Source organism: Notamacropus eugenii, chromosome 1 (genome assembly GCF_028372415.1).
Source record: "Notamacropus eugenii isolate mMacEug1 chromosome 1, mMacEug1.pri_v2, whole genome shotgun sequence".
Classification (NCBI taxonomy): Eukaryota; Metazoa; Chordata; class Mammalia; order Diprotodontia; family Macropodidae; genus Notamacropus; species Notamacropus eugenii.
Window position 1 is genome coordinate 117323219 of NC_092872.1, and position 18544 is coordinate 117341762.

Below are 18544 nucleotides of genomic sequence, written 5' to 3' on the forward strand. Positions count from 1 at the left end.
CATTTCTTATAGCACAATAATATTCCATCATCATCACATACCACAACTTGTTTAGCCATTCCCCCATTTCTGGGCATGTCCTTAATTTCTAATTCTTTAACCACAGAAAAGAGTTGCTATAAGTACTTTTGTGTATTTCCTTTTCCTTTTTTTTTGTTTTTTTTTTCAAATCTCTGTTGTGATACAGATCTAAGTAGTGGTATTGCTCAGTCAAAGCATGGTTTTATAGCCCTTTGGGGGCATAGCTCCAAATTGCTCTATAGAATGATTGAATCAGTGTACAACTCTGCCAACAATGCATTAAGGTCTCATTTTTCCCACATCCTGTCTACCACTTGTCATTTACCATGTCTGTCCTATTAGACAGTCTAATAGGTATGAGGTAGTACATCAGAGTTCCTTTAATTTGCATTTCTCTAATCAAGAGTGAGTTAGAATATTTTTCTTTTCATATGGCTATGGATCACTTTGATTATTTTATTTTATTTTTTTTATTTAACTTTTAACATTTATTTTCACAAAATTTTGGGTTACAAATTTTCTCCCCTTTTCTCCCCTCCCCCACCCAAACCCAAGCTTTCTAATTGCCCCTGTGACCTATCTGCTCTCTCCTCTATCCTCCCTCCCTGCCCTTGTCTCCGTCTTCTCTTTTGTCCTGTAGGGCCAGATAGCTTTCTTGACCCCTTAACCTGTATTTCTTGTTACCCAGTGGTAAGAACATTACATTTGGTCCTAACACTTTGAGTTCCAACTTCTTTAGCTCCCTCCCTCTCCACCCCTTCCTCTTGGAAGACAGGCAATTCAATATAGGCTATATCTGTTTAGTTTTGCAAATGATTTCCATACTAGTTGTGTTGTATAGGACTAACTATATTTCCCTCCATCCTATCCTGTCCCCCATTACTTCTATTTTCTTATGGTCCTTTCCCTTCCCATGAGTGTCGACCTCATATTGCATTCTCCTCCCCATGCCCTCCCTTCCATCCTCCCCCCCACCCTGCTTGTGCCCCTGTCCCCCACTCTCCTGTATTATGAGATAGGTTTTCCTATCAAAATGAGTGTGCATTATATTCTTTCTTTTAGTGGAATGTGATGAGAGTAGACCTCATGTTTTTCTCTTGCCTCCCCTCTTTATCCCACCACTAATAAGTCTTTTGCTTGCCTCTTTTATGAGAGATAATTTGCCCCATATAACTTCTTCCTTTCTCCTCCCAATATTTCTCTCTCACTGCTTGATTTCATTTTTTTTTAAAGATATGATCCCATCCTCTTCAATTCACTCTGTGCACTCTGTCTCTATGTATGTGTGCGTGTGTGCATGTGTGTGTGTGTGTACTCCCACCCAGTACCCAGATACTGAAATGTTTCAAGAGTTACAAATATTGTCTTTCCATGTAGGAATGTAAACAGTTCAACTTTAGTAAGTCCCTTATGACTTCTCTTTGCTGTTCACCTTTTCATGGTTCTCTTCATTCTTGTGTTAGAAAGTCAAATTTTCTTTCCAGCTCTGGTCTTTTCATCAGGAAAATTTGAAAGTCCTCTATTTCATTGAAAGTCCATTTTTTCTCCTGAAGTATTATACTCAGTTTTGCTGGGTAGGTGATTCTTGGCTTCAGTCCTAGTTCCTTTGACTTCTGGAATATCCTATTCCATTCCCTTCTATCCCTCAATGTAGAGGGTGCTAGATCTTGTGCTATCCTGATTGTATTTCCACAATACTTGAATTGTTTCTTTCTAGCTGCTTGCAATATTTTCTCTTTCACCTGGGAATTCTGGAATTTGGCCACAATGCTCCTAGGAGTTTCTCTTTTTGGATCTCTTTCATGCGGTGTTCTGCGGATTCCTTGAATATTTATTTTGCCTTCTGGTTCTAGAATCTCAGGGCAATTTTCCTTGATAATTTCATGGAAGATGATGTCTAGGCTCTTCTTTTGATCATGGTTTTCAGGTAGTCCCAGAATTTTTACATTGTCTCTCCTGCTTCTATTTTCCAGGTCAGTTGTTTTTCCAATAAAATATTTCACCTTATCTTCCATTTTTCGAATCTGCGCGGTATGTTCTGAGATATCTGTCTTTCTCATAAAGTCCTTAGCGTCCATCAGTACCGTTCCAGTTTTGAAAGATCTATTTTCTTCAGTGAGCTTTTGAATCTCCTTTTCCATTTGGTTAATTCTGCTTTTGAAAGCATTCTTTTCCTCATTGGCCCCTTGCACCTCCCTTGCCAGCTGAGTTAGGCTAGTTCTCAAGGTGCCAATTTCTTCAAGATTTTTTTGGTTCTCCTTTAGCAGGGAGCTGATCTGCTTTTCATGCTTCTCCCTCATCCCTCTCATTTCCCTTCCCAGTCTTTCCTCCACCTCTCTAACTTGATTTTCAAAATTCCTCTTGAGCTCTTCCATGGCCCGAGCCCATTGGGTGGGCTGGGACACAGAATCTTCGATTTCTGTGTCTTTGCCTGATGGCAAGCATTGTTCCTCCCCATCAGAAAGGAAGGGAGGAAGTGTCTTTTCTCCGAGGAAGTACCCTTCAATAGTTTTGTTTCTTTTCCCTTTTTTGGGCATTCTCCCCAACCAGTGACCTGACCTCTGAATGTTCTCCTCGCACCCACCTCGCCTCCTGGTCCTCCCAGCCAGCATTTGGGGACTGAGATTCAAATGCTGCTTCCCGCCTTAGGGTTTTTGGCGGGGGCAGGGCTGCTATTCAGTGTGAGAATTAAGTTCAGGTGGTCAGGGGCAGGGCCGCCTCTCTGGCTCAGTTCCCTCTGGGGGTTTATGCACAGACCTTCCACAATGGATCCAGGCTCCCGCCTGTTTGGGGAGCCCCTGTCTGTAGCCGCCTCTCAGCTTCTATCTCCTGGGGGGGCCTAAGCCATGGGGGCACCCCACTCCCCTCTCAACCCGCCAAAGAGACTCTCTCACCTACCCCCGTCAGTCACCTGTTGGTGGGGGGGCTTGTGCCGCCGCTGGAGATCCCGTCTCTGGAGCCTTCTAAGATCTGTGCCTCTCGGAGCCACGGCCGCTGCAGGTCCGGGCTGGGCTCCGCGTCTGCAGCCTGACGGACCTTTTGTGAGAGGTTTGCAGGTCGTTCTGTGGGTGGGGGGACCTGCGTGGCCGCTGGAGATCCCGTCCCCGTAGCCCTCTCGGATCTTTTCCTCACGGTGTCGTGGCTGCGTTAGGGCTGCCCTCTGCTCCCCGTCCCGGTGCCCAGTCCACGGTGCGAAGGACCCCCCGCGAGAGGTTTGCAGGTCTCTCCGGAGCAGAAATCTCCCTCGCTCCAATATTCCGTGGTCTCTGGGTGCAGAATTCGCCCTGGGTTGGTCCCCTCTAGCCGTTCTGTGGTTTGTGGGTTCGGAGCTATGTGTATGTGCGTCTTTCTACTTCGCCATCTTGGCTCCGCCCCCCCACTTTGATTATTTTATCTGAAAACACATTCTATCTTTTGACCATTTATCAACTGGGGAATGGCTCTTATTTTTATGAATCTGATCCAGTTCTCTATATGTTTGAAAAATGAAGCATTGATCAGAGACACTTCTTTCAAAATCAGCTACTTCTTTTTGTACAAGACTTTGAAATGCCAAGGTAACCAACTCATACCCAGAAAAGTAGAGCCAAAGTGACAAGTCAGTGCCTTCTAAAACCATCTTCCTGAAATGTAGGGTAAGAGCTAAATTTATGGAATTGGTTCACTAGATTTACTGTGCTCCTAATACAGAGTTGTCTGTAGAGAGGCACCTGCTGACTAAGGCCTAGGCAAGTCTTAAAGTCAGGAGCCCTGAATTCCATTTTTAATTTTATAATATGTTTGATTTCAGTCTTTCCCAATTCACTATATCTGCCTTTCATTTAGTTTTTTGGTCTGCATATAAAAAATGATCCTGGATAACCTAAAGAAATGAATTTTTAAAGATTTTTGTCAATATGAGGTGCTGAAGAGAATTCTAAACACCTTTAGGGATGGCTACTTACATTTTCAATGGCATTAATTGTTTTGGGCACATAAAAGACATTAGCAAAATCAAAACTAAAAAAAAAGTTGCTATAGTATGACATATCAGATGGAATGGCCCTGTCTTCTGTGACAAAATATTGAACAAGTCAATTTAAATACTAGACATTGGACAATGGTACATGTAATTTACCCTGACTACAAATGAAGGTAATTCTTGATTGTTCCCGCTGATAGAGAGGAGTAAAAATAATGGTAATGTATATTTATTTTGTGCTTTAAAGAATTGATAGTGTGGACAATAATGTAAATATCATGACTTCCACTTCCTAAACGAGAAAACTGGGATCCAAAGAGGTTAAGAAGTTGTCCTGGGCAACACGATTAGTAAGTATTGGAGCCAGGACTCAGAGCCATGCTTCTAAATCCAAGACTTCATGAACCCTGACTCCACTGAGCAGGGACACTGATAGATATTACTTACCTTCATCTTCCCAAGCTGGAGATTATGACATCACGTACTGCCCGTTTCTAATGTATCTGGAATTGTACTTGAGTCATGTGTGGACAGCTGTGGATATTACACATCAACTGAGGATTTATTTCCTAGTTCATTCAATCACTGGCTACTTTGATTCATTTATGTATTACCTGTTGTATACAATGTGGCAGTTCAGTGGTAAAGTAAAAGAATGCATAAAAAGTGGGCAATGACATGTATTGGGAAAAATAGAAAACCTCTAAGAAGGTACCTTTACATATTTATATGGCAAAATACTATAAAGAACTCAGAGCATATTAACCAATAACATGACAACATATCATAAAGAACATCGTATTCCTGCTCACTGCTGAATATTGCTTATGGAAATTCATTTGAGATATTCATATGCCCAATTGGCTTAAAGAAGCTTAGACACTCAGAGTCTCATCAAAATGGCCAATTGCGTTCAACCCATGATCACATGTGAGTCAGCATGGCACAGTGGTTAGAATGCTGGACTTGCAGTTATTAAGATCTGGGTTCAAGCCCTACCTTCACATACTTATTAACTGTGGGACTCTGGGCAAATCATTTAATTCTTTTATCTATGGGAGGGTTGGATAAAATGGTTTCTAAAGTCTCTTTCAATTCTAAATCTCTGATCCTGTAACAATTTTGGAATTCAGGATTTAGATGTCAATTCACAAAACTGTTTAAATCCATATTCCATCTTTCAGAAAGTGATACTGCATGGCACAATTGTAGAATTGTTCTTTGCATTTACAGGAAGAGAAGGAGAAGGGAACTCCCAATATATGTCAGGCACTGTGCTAACTAAGCACTTTACAAATATCATCTCATTTGATCCTTACAATAACCCTATGAGGGAGGTGCTATTTTCACCTCCATTTTACAGTTGAGGAAATTGAAGCAGAGAGAGGTTAAGTTAGGTGCCCAGGGTAACACAGAAACTGTGAGGCTGTATCTGAACTCAGGTCTTCCTGACTTCAGCTTCAGTGTTCTCTCCACTGACCATCTCTCTGCCTCTTCTACTTGTGACACTGAAATAACTGTTAGCATCCAATTATAATACCCGAAATACTTAAGACACAGAGAAATTAAAATTTACTTCTTATAATTGAATCATCTTCTGGAAATAATTAAAATATATTTAAATTACTGTGTCACTGTTGGAAACTGATGATCAGATTTAACAATTTTATAGCCACTGGTTATTTTCCTACAATTCCTAAAGAATATTGGTGCAATAGCAGCAGAGTACAGTGGAGAGAACATTAAATTAAAAATTGAGAGACTTGAGTTCAAGACTGCTGCCAAGTCTATGTGGGGGTTGATGATGTCCAAAGGGGGTCAGCTCTTTCTCTACGGTCTCTTTTAGCTCTAATATCATATGATCTTAAGATGTAAAGATTCATATGCTAACTTATAGCAGAAATATCAGGTTGACATCAATACTTAGGGAACTTTTAAGCACTATTGCAGCAGGTTGTTGTAGATTCTTAGGAAAAGCTGCTTAGGAAAAATGGAGAGAAACCAAAAAGGAAGAAAGGCAACATTTGAACCGTGATTTGGCTAAAACCCCAATTTGGTTGAAATTACCTGCACATGAACATAGGCCTCTCATAATACAAAGTTAGCTATACTTAAAAGTTGCCAAGTTAAAAATACACTGGAGCTGAGCCCATTGGGGAATCTAGGTTCCTTTCTAAAATACAATGTAGGGAGGAAAAAGTCCCACAGTAAACTAAACAACATTCATACAAAAGAGCAGATAATTTAAACAAAGCACATAGCAAGAACCAATGACAATTAAATATCCCAGATTGGTTTCTCATGAAACCAGCAATGGGTCGTAAATTAGCAAAGAAAAACTGATGTGGCTGGCTAAATGAAGCTTGCCTTCATCAACCCCGGTGAAGAAGCATAATCTTAGGAGGCTTTTCAGTTCTCTTAATCTAAATCTTTAGTCTGGTGTTTAGATTTGCTAATTCTAGTAACATGTGCCCAAAGTGATGAGGATATCTCCTAGATTTGCCCGATTCCATGGCCATAGCCTTCACCTACACCCCAGCCACCGTCTTGTGGTCTTAGGTTGAACTAAGCAAATAAGGGTTGCTGGATCACAGTATAGATCTTTCTTCACAAAAAGAGACAGTATCTTAAGAACCTGTGAATTGTTTTCTTAGCCTATCCTCACAAATATGAGAAAGAGGAAAGTGCTAAGAATGATTGTTTTCCATTATAAATGAGATGAAGAGGCTAAGTGACCTACTTTAGGTCACACAACTAAGTTTTAGCATCTTCTGTATCCAATGAACTGAGAGACCAGAATGAGGGTTATTTATCAAGACGCTCCACTTCATACAAATGAGTCCAACAATTTAAATCTTGGAATTACTCATATGGTATACCTAAGATCAAAAGTTCAAATGTCTTTTGGAGTAAATATGGTATTAATTTAGATACCTTTTTTGTGTTGTTGAAGCTTCCTTCCTTCCTGATACTTTAACTATGACTGTGAACAAGGGTGATGATGTGAATATTTCCTTCAAAAAGGTGTTAATAAAGGAAGAAGATGCGGTAATTTACAAAAATGGTAAGTAGGACTTTCATATCTATTTGGGCAAAACAAAAATGGAACAAAAAACCCCAAAATATCACCATGGTAAACCTGATGATTAAATTTTTACTTCAGCAGATTGAATATTGGACCCCAGACACAATCCATTGCCTATTTGTATATGAAGTTTTTTGGAATGGTAGAACTAATCAATGTTTGTTCTCCATTAGTATACTGAGAGATCGATATCATAAGAGGTCATAGTAGAATCTGTATGTAGTCTTTTCAATGATACCAAGCTACTCTCTGCTGCAAGGATCAATCTTTTTTTTTTTTTTAACACTAAAAGTATTCTGGTCATGCTATGTGGAGCACAGCAATCTAAAAAGAGCCAAAATTGTTAGTGACCCAAAGGGTGATGGAAAGATGCATTAATGATGGAAAGATGCATAAGTAGATTGCAATACATCACCAAGAAGATGTTCACATATAGAGAAACATCATCAAAGAGAAACATGACTAGAGAAGAAGATGGGTCAGATGTACATTAAAAATGTCAGATATTATGATAGACAGTCCCAGTGCTGTGCTTATATCTCCAACTCATTAAAAGAAGCAGAGAAAAGTCTCTCTAAAGAATTTGTTTAAAGAAAAGGACAAGAATCATATGGGTTAAGTAGATATGGATAAGTTGTGACCTGCAATAATAAACTGTATTATGTGGAATAACCACATTTAGTGAGATCATAGATTCATGAGAGTGTCAAAGAAGTTTTTAAAATTTACTTCTGACTTTGTAGTGGTGAGGAGAGACCATTTCTTCTGAAATGCAATACTGTCTGCCATATCAGACAAGAAGTGGATGTAGGAAAAGCAGACCCGAGTACTCAACTGTCAATGTTAAATTTTTAAATTCAGACTTTGAAAAATATGCTTTGCAGTAATATCAATTTAGAAGGCAAAACAACAGTAATAATAATATTTTTCTAGTTAAATATTAATGATTTTTTCATCACTTATTTCTTCCTCCTCCTCCTATATCCCTTATTACAAAGAATAAAAAAGAGCGAAAAACACTACACTTTGTTAAATTAACCAACATATCAACCAAGTCTGGCATCATATGTAGACTTTCACATCCATAATCTTCTCTCTTCTCAACTTTTTGAAAAAAGATTGAGAGAGATATATTTTCTTTTCTCTTTTTTGGACCAAGCATGGTGATTATAATTTCACAGTATTCAATTTCATTTGTCTTTTTCTGTTGTTCTTTCCATTTACACTGTTTTAGTCTATTGTAGTTCATTGTTTTCCTGGGTTTGCTTACTTCTCTTACATCAGTTTACATAAATCTTCCCATGATTCTCTATATTTTTGATATTTATCATTTCCTACAGCACAAGCATACTGTATAACATTCGTGTAGCACAATGTGTTTAACCATCTTCCAATCGATGGGCATTTACTGTACTTTGTTTGTAATGATTAATTCTACAAAAAGTGCTGCTGTAATATTTTGGTTTACATAGGGCTTTTCTTTTCATCATTAACCTCCTTGGAAGTGTATATGTCTAGTACTGAGATCTCTGAGCCAAAAAATACAGATATCAGTAATTTTTGCTAGCATCATTCCAAATGGTTTTGTAGAATGATCAGACCAGTTTCTAGCTCTAAGACAACCTCACAACATTGATGATTTTGAACTTTTTTCATCTTTGCCAATTCTCTAGAATTTGCAACAGAAAAAGACAAGTGAAATTGAATACTGTCAAATTATAATGACCAAGTTTGGTCCAAAAAAAGAGAAAATAAAATATATCTCTCAATCTTTTTTCAAAAAGTTGGGAAGGAAGAAGATTATGGATGTGAAACTCTACATATGATGCCAGACTTGGTTGATATGTTGGTTAGTAAAACCTTAGATAGGTTTTGATTTAAGTTTGCCATTTTGTTAATAAACTGGAGTGACATTTCATATTATTGTTAATAATTTCTTATTATTATTTTGAGATGTAGTTGCTCATGTCCTCAGACCACACATCTTTGGTTTTCTTTTGTATGAGTATTTTATTGCTAAGGCTTTTATTTTTCAGGGGAAGAGTTTCAGGGAAAAGTACAAAAAGAAAAAGAGAGAAAGGAGTGTTAATGAAATATTTTAATAATACTCAAAAGATAGAAGAGCATAAGGAAATTCAAAAGGAAATAAACAACCAGGGCAATGTTAGTACTACCATGTTAAATTTAATACATACTTTTTAAAAAGAGGCAGTCTATATGGAAAGAGAAAAGAGAAAATGAAGATGAAGCAAGGTAAAAGAGAAAGATAAAAAGAAAAAGGAGATGACTGGCAAAGCAAAGTTTTAGAAGAAATAACATCAAGGGCACTAGTGGAAGGGTTACTATTGACAAGGAAGAAGACTGTCTCATCCTCTGAAACTATAGGGAAGAAGGAGAGAAATTATAAAAGTCAGTGTGTGTAATGTTTTTGCATAGATCTATTTCTGGCAAATAATGCTTTAATTTTGAAATAATGTTTATTTAGAACAATCATTTTTCCATATTCTCTAGTGATAAATCAGATAAGCAAGAAGAGGCAGCATTTAATTCTGTCAAAAATAGTTTCAAATTCATTAAATAATTTGTTCTTTCATGAAGCACATATTTATTCAGCACCTACTGTATGGAGAACATTGTTATGGAAGAAGTATAAAGTTTATATATGATTTAGTCCTTTTTCAGAGAATCATCTTTGAGTATTCCCATAAATACTTGCCCTCATAGCAGGGGAATAACTCACTAAGACAGGTAACTATAGTATACAAATTATATAAGTAATAAACTTAGAAAGCCAAGTAGTATGCCAGGTGCATGGGGAAAAGTCATTAAAACAGAGATGGAGTAAAGATTTTCAGATCACAAATGGTGGCAGTTTAGGGGGCAAATGATTCTAAGACCTTAGCTAGTAAAACATTAGTATAACTGATGGTGTGGCCAGGAACAGATATTGAGGCAAATGATGCTAAAGTAGAGAAGATGGAATAGGAAAATGGGGATATGTCACTTGACCAGAGGTCACAATAAGGAAAAAGGATAGGCATAGTGTGAATGGAAAAAGAATAAGGAAAAATTGTGGTTGTAGAGGGGAATGTTAAAGTTCAGGATCTAGTAAACTGCAAAATACAGGGCACGAAGTGTTGTTATGTGTCTAAAGTGGAATGGAAAAGGAGGTAACTCTAGTGGGGTGGGTGGAAGAATTAGATGTGGTTGGGTTGCTTAAAAGGGTTGACAACATGGATAGTGAAGACTCCAAAAATGAAATTAGGAGAAAAAAATGAAGAGAGTTGTATGAGAGTCACTGAATTAGAAGCATGATTGACAGTAGACAATAAAGATAAAGAGAGCTTAATATAAATGTATTGCTCATCTCTTTTTTGTTTTCTTTTGTATATAAAACTGCTCATCCGGTTTGATGTATATTAAGACAAGAGTTTTTAAAAAAATGTACTGCAGGAAGCATTTCTCTACTCTAAGTACTACTCAAAACTACTCAATATTCTCATTCTTTCCCATATTGACAACATGATGCCATGTGTTTTCATTAATAGGTATATGACTTTTTTTAGAGCAAACTGTTGGAGAGCCTGGAAAAGGTAAGTGTTACTACCTATTTTGTGCCCCACCAAAATTTTTTGTGGTTCTCTCTTCCCAGGATCTTTCATTCACTCAGTACCTAAGCATGAAGTACCTGATATGCTGGAAGTAAATGTGAAGAGTACTCAGCCTCAGGATGCTGGTGTCTACTCAGCCAGGTATATAGGAGGAAATCTCTTCACCTCAGCCTTCACTCGTTTGATAGTTCGAAGTAAGTTATTAGTCATCAAATTGCTAGTTTTTGGCACTGTGGGTTCAAGACGGGTTCAGTAGTTGTTTTCCTGACTGTCTAAAGTATAGTTAGACACAATGGATTCACATTGTTAAGCCCTGCACAACTCTTCAAATTAATCAGCTCTTCTTACTCCTAAATTGTGACTTTCAATTATAGATAAAATAAACATTAGAACCAATGAAACTCCTTTCCATTCCTGATTCCATGGAAAAAATTAGCATTATAGATATGTTTCTCATATAGCTAAAGTTAGCTAAAAAGCAACAGGCAGCTTGGTGTAGCAGACAGAGAGCTGACTTTGAAACCAGAAAGGTGCAGATAGTACCACTCTGATGGTAGAAGGTGAAGAAGAATTAAGATGTCTCTTGATGAGAGTGAAAGAGGAGAGTGTAAAAGGCGGACTGAAGCTTAACATTAAAAAAACTAAGATCATAGCAACTGGTCCCATTACTTCTTGGCAAATAGAGGGAAGTGAAATAGAAACAGTGTCAGATTTTATATTCCTGGGCCCAAAGATCACTATAGATGGTGAATCACTGCAGTGATCACTGCAGCCATGAAATTAAAAAAAATGTTTGCTCCTTGGAAGGAAAACAATGGCAAATCTGAACAGCATTCTAAAAAGCAAAGATATCACTTTACTGACAAAGATCTGTACAGTCAAATCTATGGTTTTTCCAGTATTCATGTATGGTTGTGAGAGTTGGATTATAAGGAAAGCTAAGTGGCACAGAATTGATGCTTTCAAACTGGGGTGCTGGAGAAGACTTTTGAGAGTCCTTTGGAGATCAAAGAGATCAAATCATCAATAGTTAAAGTTATTAATCAGACTATTCATTGGAAGGGTAAATACTGAAGCTGAAGCTTAGGTACTTTGGTTGTGTAATGAGAAGACAAGATTTATCGGAAAAGATCATGATGTTGGAAAAGGTTAAAGCCTTGAAGGGGATGGCAGAGGATGAGATGGATAAATAAATGTCATGGAAGCAGTGAACATGAGTTTGGACAGACTTTGAGAAATAATGGAGAATAGAAAGGCCTGGAGTGCTATGGTTCATGGGATCATGAGTGGCAGTCATGAGTGAACTGAATGACAACAAAAAAGGATTTCGAGCATAGACGTGACATAGTCCTATTTATTCATGAGAAGATAAGTCTGGCAGTGATATGAAAGGCAACTTGGAGATTCAGAGAATGGAGACTTGAAGACCTATTAGGAAGGAAGATATTGTCCATGAGGGTAATCCTGAAGCAGTAGGATGGCTGCATAGGAGGGAACAAATGCAAGACATGACAACTAAGTGGACATAGAGATATTCAAAAGAACTTTCTCAGGAAGTGAGTGAGAGGGAAGAGTCAAAGAAGGCTACAAATAGAGAGCCATAGAAAGTGTTCAACTAGAAAGAAAAATAGATTTAGGGGGAAAATAGTATGGTTGCTTTTGAATTTAGAATGTTCTTGGGATATCTCAGTTGAAGATGTCCTATAGATAACTATAGATCTCAAGATAGAGGTCAGAACAGAAGAAATGGAATCAGGGCATTTGGATATGAAATCTGGGCTCTGCTTTTAACTCATTATGAGACTTTGGACAAGTAACTTCATCTTAAATTTCAATTTTCCTCATCTGCAAAATGAGGAGGTGAAACTAGCTGAATAAGTAGATTAATAAGCCGAAGAACTTCCAGAGGAGAGCAACCGAGATGGTAAGGGCTTTAAGGTATGAAGTAGTTGAAAGAAATGATGTTCAGTTTGGAGAAAAGGAGATTTAAGGAATTCATAACTGTTCTGAAGTACACAGAAGAGGGAGTAGACTTATTCTGATTGGCCCCCAAGGGGCAAAACTCAGTTACAATGGATGGAAGTTACAAGGAAGCAAATTTAGGCCTGATATAAAGAAAAATTAACTAATAAGCAGAGCTAACCAAAGGTATGATAATAACAATAGAAGCCACAGCAATAATAATAACATTTATATAGTGCTTATTATGTGCTAGGCTCTGTGCTAAGTGCTGTATAGTAATTACCTCATTTGATACTCACAGCAACCCCGGGAGGTAGGTGCTGTTATTATTCCCATTCTACAGATGAGGAAAATGAGGCAAAGAGAGGTTAAGTGACTTACCCAGGGTCACACAGCTAGTTAGTGTCTGAGGCTCAATATAACTCAGTTTTTTCCTGACTCCAGGTCCAGCGTTCTATCTGCTATGCCACCGTACTAAATATATAATGGAGTTCTTCAGGAGATAGTTCACCCTTCTTGGCCCTCTCTACCCCCACCTCCCAATCATAGGAGCTCTTCAAGCAATGACTAGATGATCACTTGTCATGTATATTGCAGGAGGGATCCTAGTTCAGATGTAGCTTGAACTTGGTGCCTTCTGAGATCTCATCCAACAATAAGATTCTGCGATTCTGCCTTCTAGCCTTCTACCCTATAAACGACTCTTTTAAAACTGCCTAGTGTGATTGGGGGTGAAAACAAAACCTCACAACGCTAGAAGCTTCCATCTCCATGACTGGTTCTCATTGTTGTTGGGGCATATCAACTGCAGACAAGTTTCTGAGCAGTCACTAACAAATTGAGCAGAATTGGTTCCTTTTTCTACATTAAGATAACGTATTTGGTCTCAGACAGTTGGTGTCTGACTAAGTGGTAAACTACGAGACATAGTCCTACACTGACAGTCTTCCTGATTATTTTAGAGTGAGCAGTGATAACAATGAGTTCTTGCCTAAATTGAATAACACTCACAGTGAGGGAAATTGTCAGCTTTGGGCAAAGAGCCAATCCTACTACTCTGAGAATGAATAGCCATGAACAAAAATATTGACTCCTTTCTGATGAGCTGTGAGAACCTGGCCATGGCTGGTCATGCAAGTCTTCCCCAAAAGTTTTGTTTTTCTTAGCAGAGACTTTCAGAGTCTTTAGACTTACCAGCATCCAAATAGCAGACTACGTGGGAATAAAAATATAAGTTGATAAATATCCAGAGAAAGATAGGAAATCTGAGACCCTTACACAGGTTTACAATTGAGAAGTAGTATTGTATATTGGACAGAGAATTAGACTTGGATTTAGGAAGTCCTCAATTCTAAACTCACCTCAGAAATTTACTATGGGAATAGCACCTAACTCAAACTCATAAAGTTCATATGAAAAAGTGTAGGCACAAGGATTGTGGAGCAGCGAGGTGGTGCAGTGGAGAGAGCACCAGTGCAGGAGTCAGGAGGACCTGAGTTCAAATCTCACCTCAGACACTTGACACTCACTAGCTGTGCGACCTTGGGCAAGTCACTTAACCCCAATTGCCTCATCCTGGGTCATCTCCAGTCATCTTGATGAATGGTCACTGCATTCGGATGGCTCCAGAGGAGAAGGGAGCCCTCCCTCACTCAAAAAAAAATGAAGTCAAGTCATGTCATTATTTCTCTGATGGCATGGTCTTCTTCGGTCATGAAGGACGAACACACACAGGCATAAGGATTAGATTTCTAATTTCACTGGCATAGTGAACTTCCAGGTGGAGGGAACTCCCTCTACCAATGTGATCTGCTCCTTCTCTGAAGATTATAGCCTTAGGGAGTTGCCTAGAGCCCTGAAGCATTAAGTAACTTTCCCAGGGATGCAGAGTCAGTATGTGTCAAAGGCAGGACTGGAACCTAGGTCTTCCTGGTTTCAAGGTGAGCTCTTTATTCACTCTGCCATGCTGCCTCTCATATAAAATATCTCATGTAAGATAAAATGCATGTATTCTGCAAAACTAAAAGTATTATATAAATGTGAACTGTTATTATTAGTAGGCAGTGTGTTTAATGAAAGAAAGTATCCATGTGTCCTATCTGTGCCTCAATTTTATCACCTATGAAATTTATGTAATAATATTTACACTACTTATCTCAGTGCTGTTGAGAGGGAAGTGTCTTATTAATTGTAAAGTGACATGTAAATATGAATTCATTGGGGATGATTTTTTTTTCCATCTGAGAAATGAGGCTAATGCTGTTATTGCACTAGCAACAAGAAGGCTGAAATGATGAATTAGTATCTAAATTCCCCTAAAGGAGTTGGAATAGAAAGTGTTCTAAAACTACCCTCCTCTTACGGGATGCAAAACCCTAAATTAGAGCAGAGAACACAAAAGATGTCAGTTGGTGTAGTGAAAAGAACACTGGTTTTGAAGTCAAAAGATTCAGTTCAAGCCCTCGTTCCAATGCTTTTTGGATGTGTAGCTTTGGGAAAAACACTTCCCCTTTTGGAAGTTCAGTTCCTGATCTATAAATTAAGATTAATGATATATTTTTAAAATATCATTATTTTATATGAGGTAGACTCCCTCACAGCATTGTTTGAGGAAATAATTTTGTAAAGTACACAATGTTAGTGATTGCAACCAACTGCCTGCCCACTAGAGCCTTATTAATCACTGACTTGTTTTGGAATCCAAGGATGTGAAGCTGAAAAGTGGGGACCTGAATGTAGAAGCTCCTGTAATCCTTGCTCAAACAATGGCATCTGTCATGAAGATACTGGAGAATGTGTTTGCCCTCCTGGATTTATGGGGAAAACATGCGAAAAAGGTAAGTAAAAGACCCACTGTTATCTTGAAACATAAGATATATATGCATCTAAAATGCACAAAATTCATTGACAAGAAAATGCAGAAATACACTTGGTAGAAGCTAGCCACAGAGATCATTTGGGGAGTTCAGTTTATATTAACATTTTTGTCCTTTGATTTTCATGCCATAAAATTTGACTTAATGATTTTTTTCTGCCTCTACTTAAAAGATGATCTGAGATATGTCTATCACTACATTTACCTTCCATCTATTATTTAAGGCCCAACCTCTGTAAAAGGGATGGTGCCTTTTGAGAGTCTGAAGGAGCTCTTTTCTTTTCCAAAGCTTGTGAAGAACACACGTTTGGCAGAACCTGCAAAGAGAGATGTGGAGGACCAGATGGATGCAAATCATACATGTTCTGTCTCCCGGACCCTTATGGTTGTTCCTGTGCCACTGGCTGGAAGGGCTTACAGTGCAATGAAGGTATTGCTACATAAAACAGTCTGGAAGGTGGCCAGATGGTCACTTTAAAGGATTACAAGGTTGAAAGGATGGTAACAACTGATTTGATCACTCTAGTTAGGAACATGGGTTTGAATTAGAGTTACTTTTTCTTCTATCCCTGAGTTAATTTTTTTTCACATTAATATATGGTGGGTAGTTTTTATAATAGACCATAAAAATTTTTTCACATCAGATTGAGGCTTTAAAGATTTGAAGTTGGGATTCAAAATCAGTTTCTGGACAAGCTGAAGCATCATCCTATAGTTTAAACAGAGGTATGTAATTTTCTTACCCATAATATTTAATTCTGATGCCCTGGACAAGTACCATAAAATGAGCTCCAGGCAAGTACAGTCTAAGCAACTTTTTAAACAAATTCAGTTGAGAGGGGTGAGGTGGGAATAGGTAAAGAAGCCTCCAACCTTGGGACACAGGATACCATGGAGAAAAGAGATCTTGGGACATCTAGGTAGGTGGATGCTGTGGAGGTCATCACGAGGTCAGGATATTAGGGACAAGACTCACACCTGGGATGTGGACATTATGGGGAAGGAGCATGCTAAATGATAGGTTATTGTAACTAGTTGTTGTTACTATCTAACTGTTAAGCTCAGTTGTTTTTAACTCCTGAAGGAGAACAAGTGTTGTCAGCACCCTCCACATTTTGGCCCCTTACGTCACTTTGGCCTCCAATTGCCCCATCCTAATTTCAGATTTGCCACCCATTAATCCTCTGTTTTCTAAAAATGTTGTCTTCTGCCTAATAAAACACACTTCAGTGCTTCTCATCAGCTTTCAAACAGTAGTATAATATGAAGACACCTCCCAAAGCACACAAACTAGGGAACACAAAAGCCTCTGAGTACTTGGAGAAACATTCTTCACCTAAAGAATATCCTTTATATGAATGCCAGGTTGTTAAGTACTTATTTTTCACCTGAAGAACTATAGCTTTCCTAGTGGCTTCCAAAGTATGTAACTAAGGGTTAGGAGAAGGGTCCAATGTGTGGGAAATAAACATTTCATCCCCCTACTGCTTGCTAACAACTTTCCACGAATTGTTTCATAACTCAAACAATTCAGTATATACAACCACTGCAATTGTTTTTGACTTTGGAGGAACAATCTGGGAAAGGTCAAGAATGCCTTTTGGAACAACAAAAAGGCTGTAAGTTCAAAGTAACATTAACCAAAAGTAAAATCATTACTAGTGTACCTATGTCTAATTACCTAATTTAGAAATCGTATCTACAGAAAATGAGATTTTTTTTTTTAGTGAAAATGCTTGTAGAAATGCCTTGATTCACTTTTCACTGTAGTTAATCAATAGCATTCTTTGAGCACTGACTAGAAACTATGGATTTTCCTTAACTCCTAGCATGTAATAGCTGTAGTTTCTAGTCATATAATCTACCAGCTATAGACTACAAATTGTACTTCAGTTGTTTTCAAAAAATCTATGATTTCTCCTGTAAAGATTTTCCCTGTGCTGGTACTGATCAGAACTCCTCTATAACCCAGCAAAAGAGTTACTCAATTTCTATTACCCCTGTAAATCAAATCATCTAACTGGCAGTTTTTTGCTGCTCAGTGTATTTGTGCTTAACTCTGTTGGTCCTCAGATGTCAGCCATGAATTCTATTACCAGACCTGGTATTCTCAGATTATCTTCATAAGACCTTGTAATCTACTGATTTAGACTTCTTGAATTCAGTCATGTTTACATTATGATAGGGTATAAGAGTACAACTTTAGTAGAGAAAAATCTTAGTATTTGGTAGAAGAAATTATACATCCTACCACATAAGTACTATAAACTTATTTAGAATCAATAGAAATTGAAGACATTTTAGAAAACTCTTCCAATTCATATTTAAATTATAAGCTTCCTTCACTACTAATTAAAAAAAAAGTTTTGTTTTATTTTTTTAAGTGGCAATGAAGGCAATCTCTCTTTTATGTCAAGCACAGAATATTTTAGACAATAGAACCTTGGTTTTCTCCATTTGCTTCATTATTAACACTTCTTCCTCTTCAATGACTGTGTTTGCAGCTTGCCAAACTGACTTTTATGGACCAGATTGCAAACTAAGGTGCAAATGCACCAATGGGGGAACGTGTGATCGATTCAAAGGATGCCTATGTCCTCCTAACAGACATGGTCTACAATGTGAGAAAGAAGGTAAAGCAAGGTAACACTGTAATCAAAAGCCTTTTTCCAGGGTGATAAAGTCAATAGAATTTGCTGGTGTAACCTTTCTGCCCAAGGGACAAGAGAAGTCTGAAACTCCTACTGCTATCTCATCATCATTACAGGTAGGGAAGATGCCTTATCCTAGGGTTGCAGACTATAGCACTCCAATTAATCTTCCAGGACTTAGGTAATTGCCCACCATATTCTCTTCAGTGCTCCCAGATAGGAAATTTGGTGTTCAGGGAAGCAAAGCAGTCAGGCATCCAGCCAAAGACCCCAGAGAATCAAATTAAATCTGATTTTTCCTAAAGGTTCACAAAGCCCCCTACTCCACCCTATAATATCAAGAGAGAATGAAATAACCCTTTATTGGTCCAAGTTATT

At 38.1% G+C, this 18544-nt stretch overlaps 1 protein-coding gene across 2 annotated transcripts in view; it reads left to right on the forward strand.

Annotated features, from left to right (window-relative positions):
• TEK (TEK receptor tyrosine kinase) overlaps window positions 1-18544 on the forward strand; it is a 135484-nt gene that overhangs the window by 45605 nt on the left and 71335 nt on the right. Inside the window, exons 3-7 of one of the 2 annotated variants that reach the window (XM_072612487.1) lie at window positions 6936-7046; window positions 10720-10872; window positions 15346-15477; window positions 15805-15945; window positions 18020-18148. In XM_072612487.1, coding sequence (XP_072468588.1) covers window positions 6936-7046; window positions 10720-10872; window positions 15346-15477; window positions 15805-15945; window positions 18020-18148 — 666 coding nt within the window. The remainder of the gene's footprint in view (window positions 1-6935; window positions 7047-10719; window positions 10873-15345; window positions 15478-15804; window positions 15946-18019; window positions 18149-18544) is intronic. The other variant, XM_072612498.1, reaches the window with a different exon arrangement.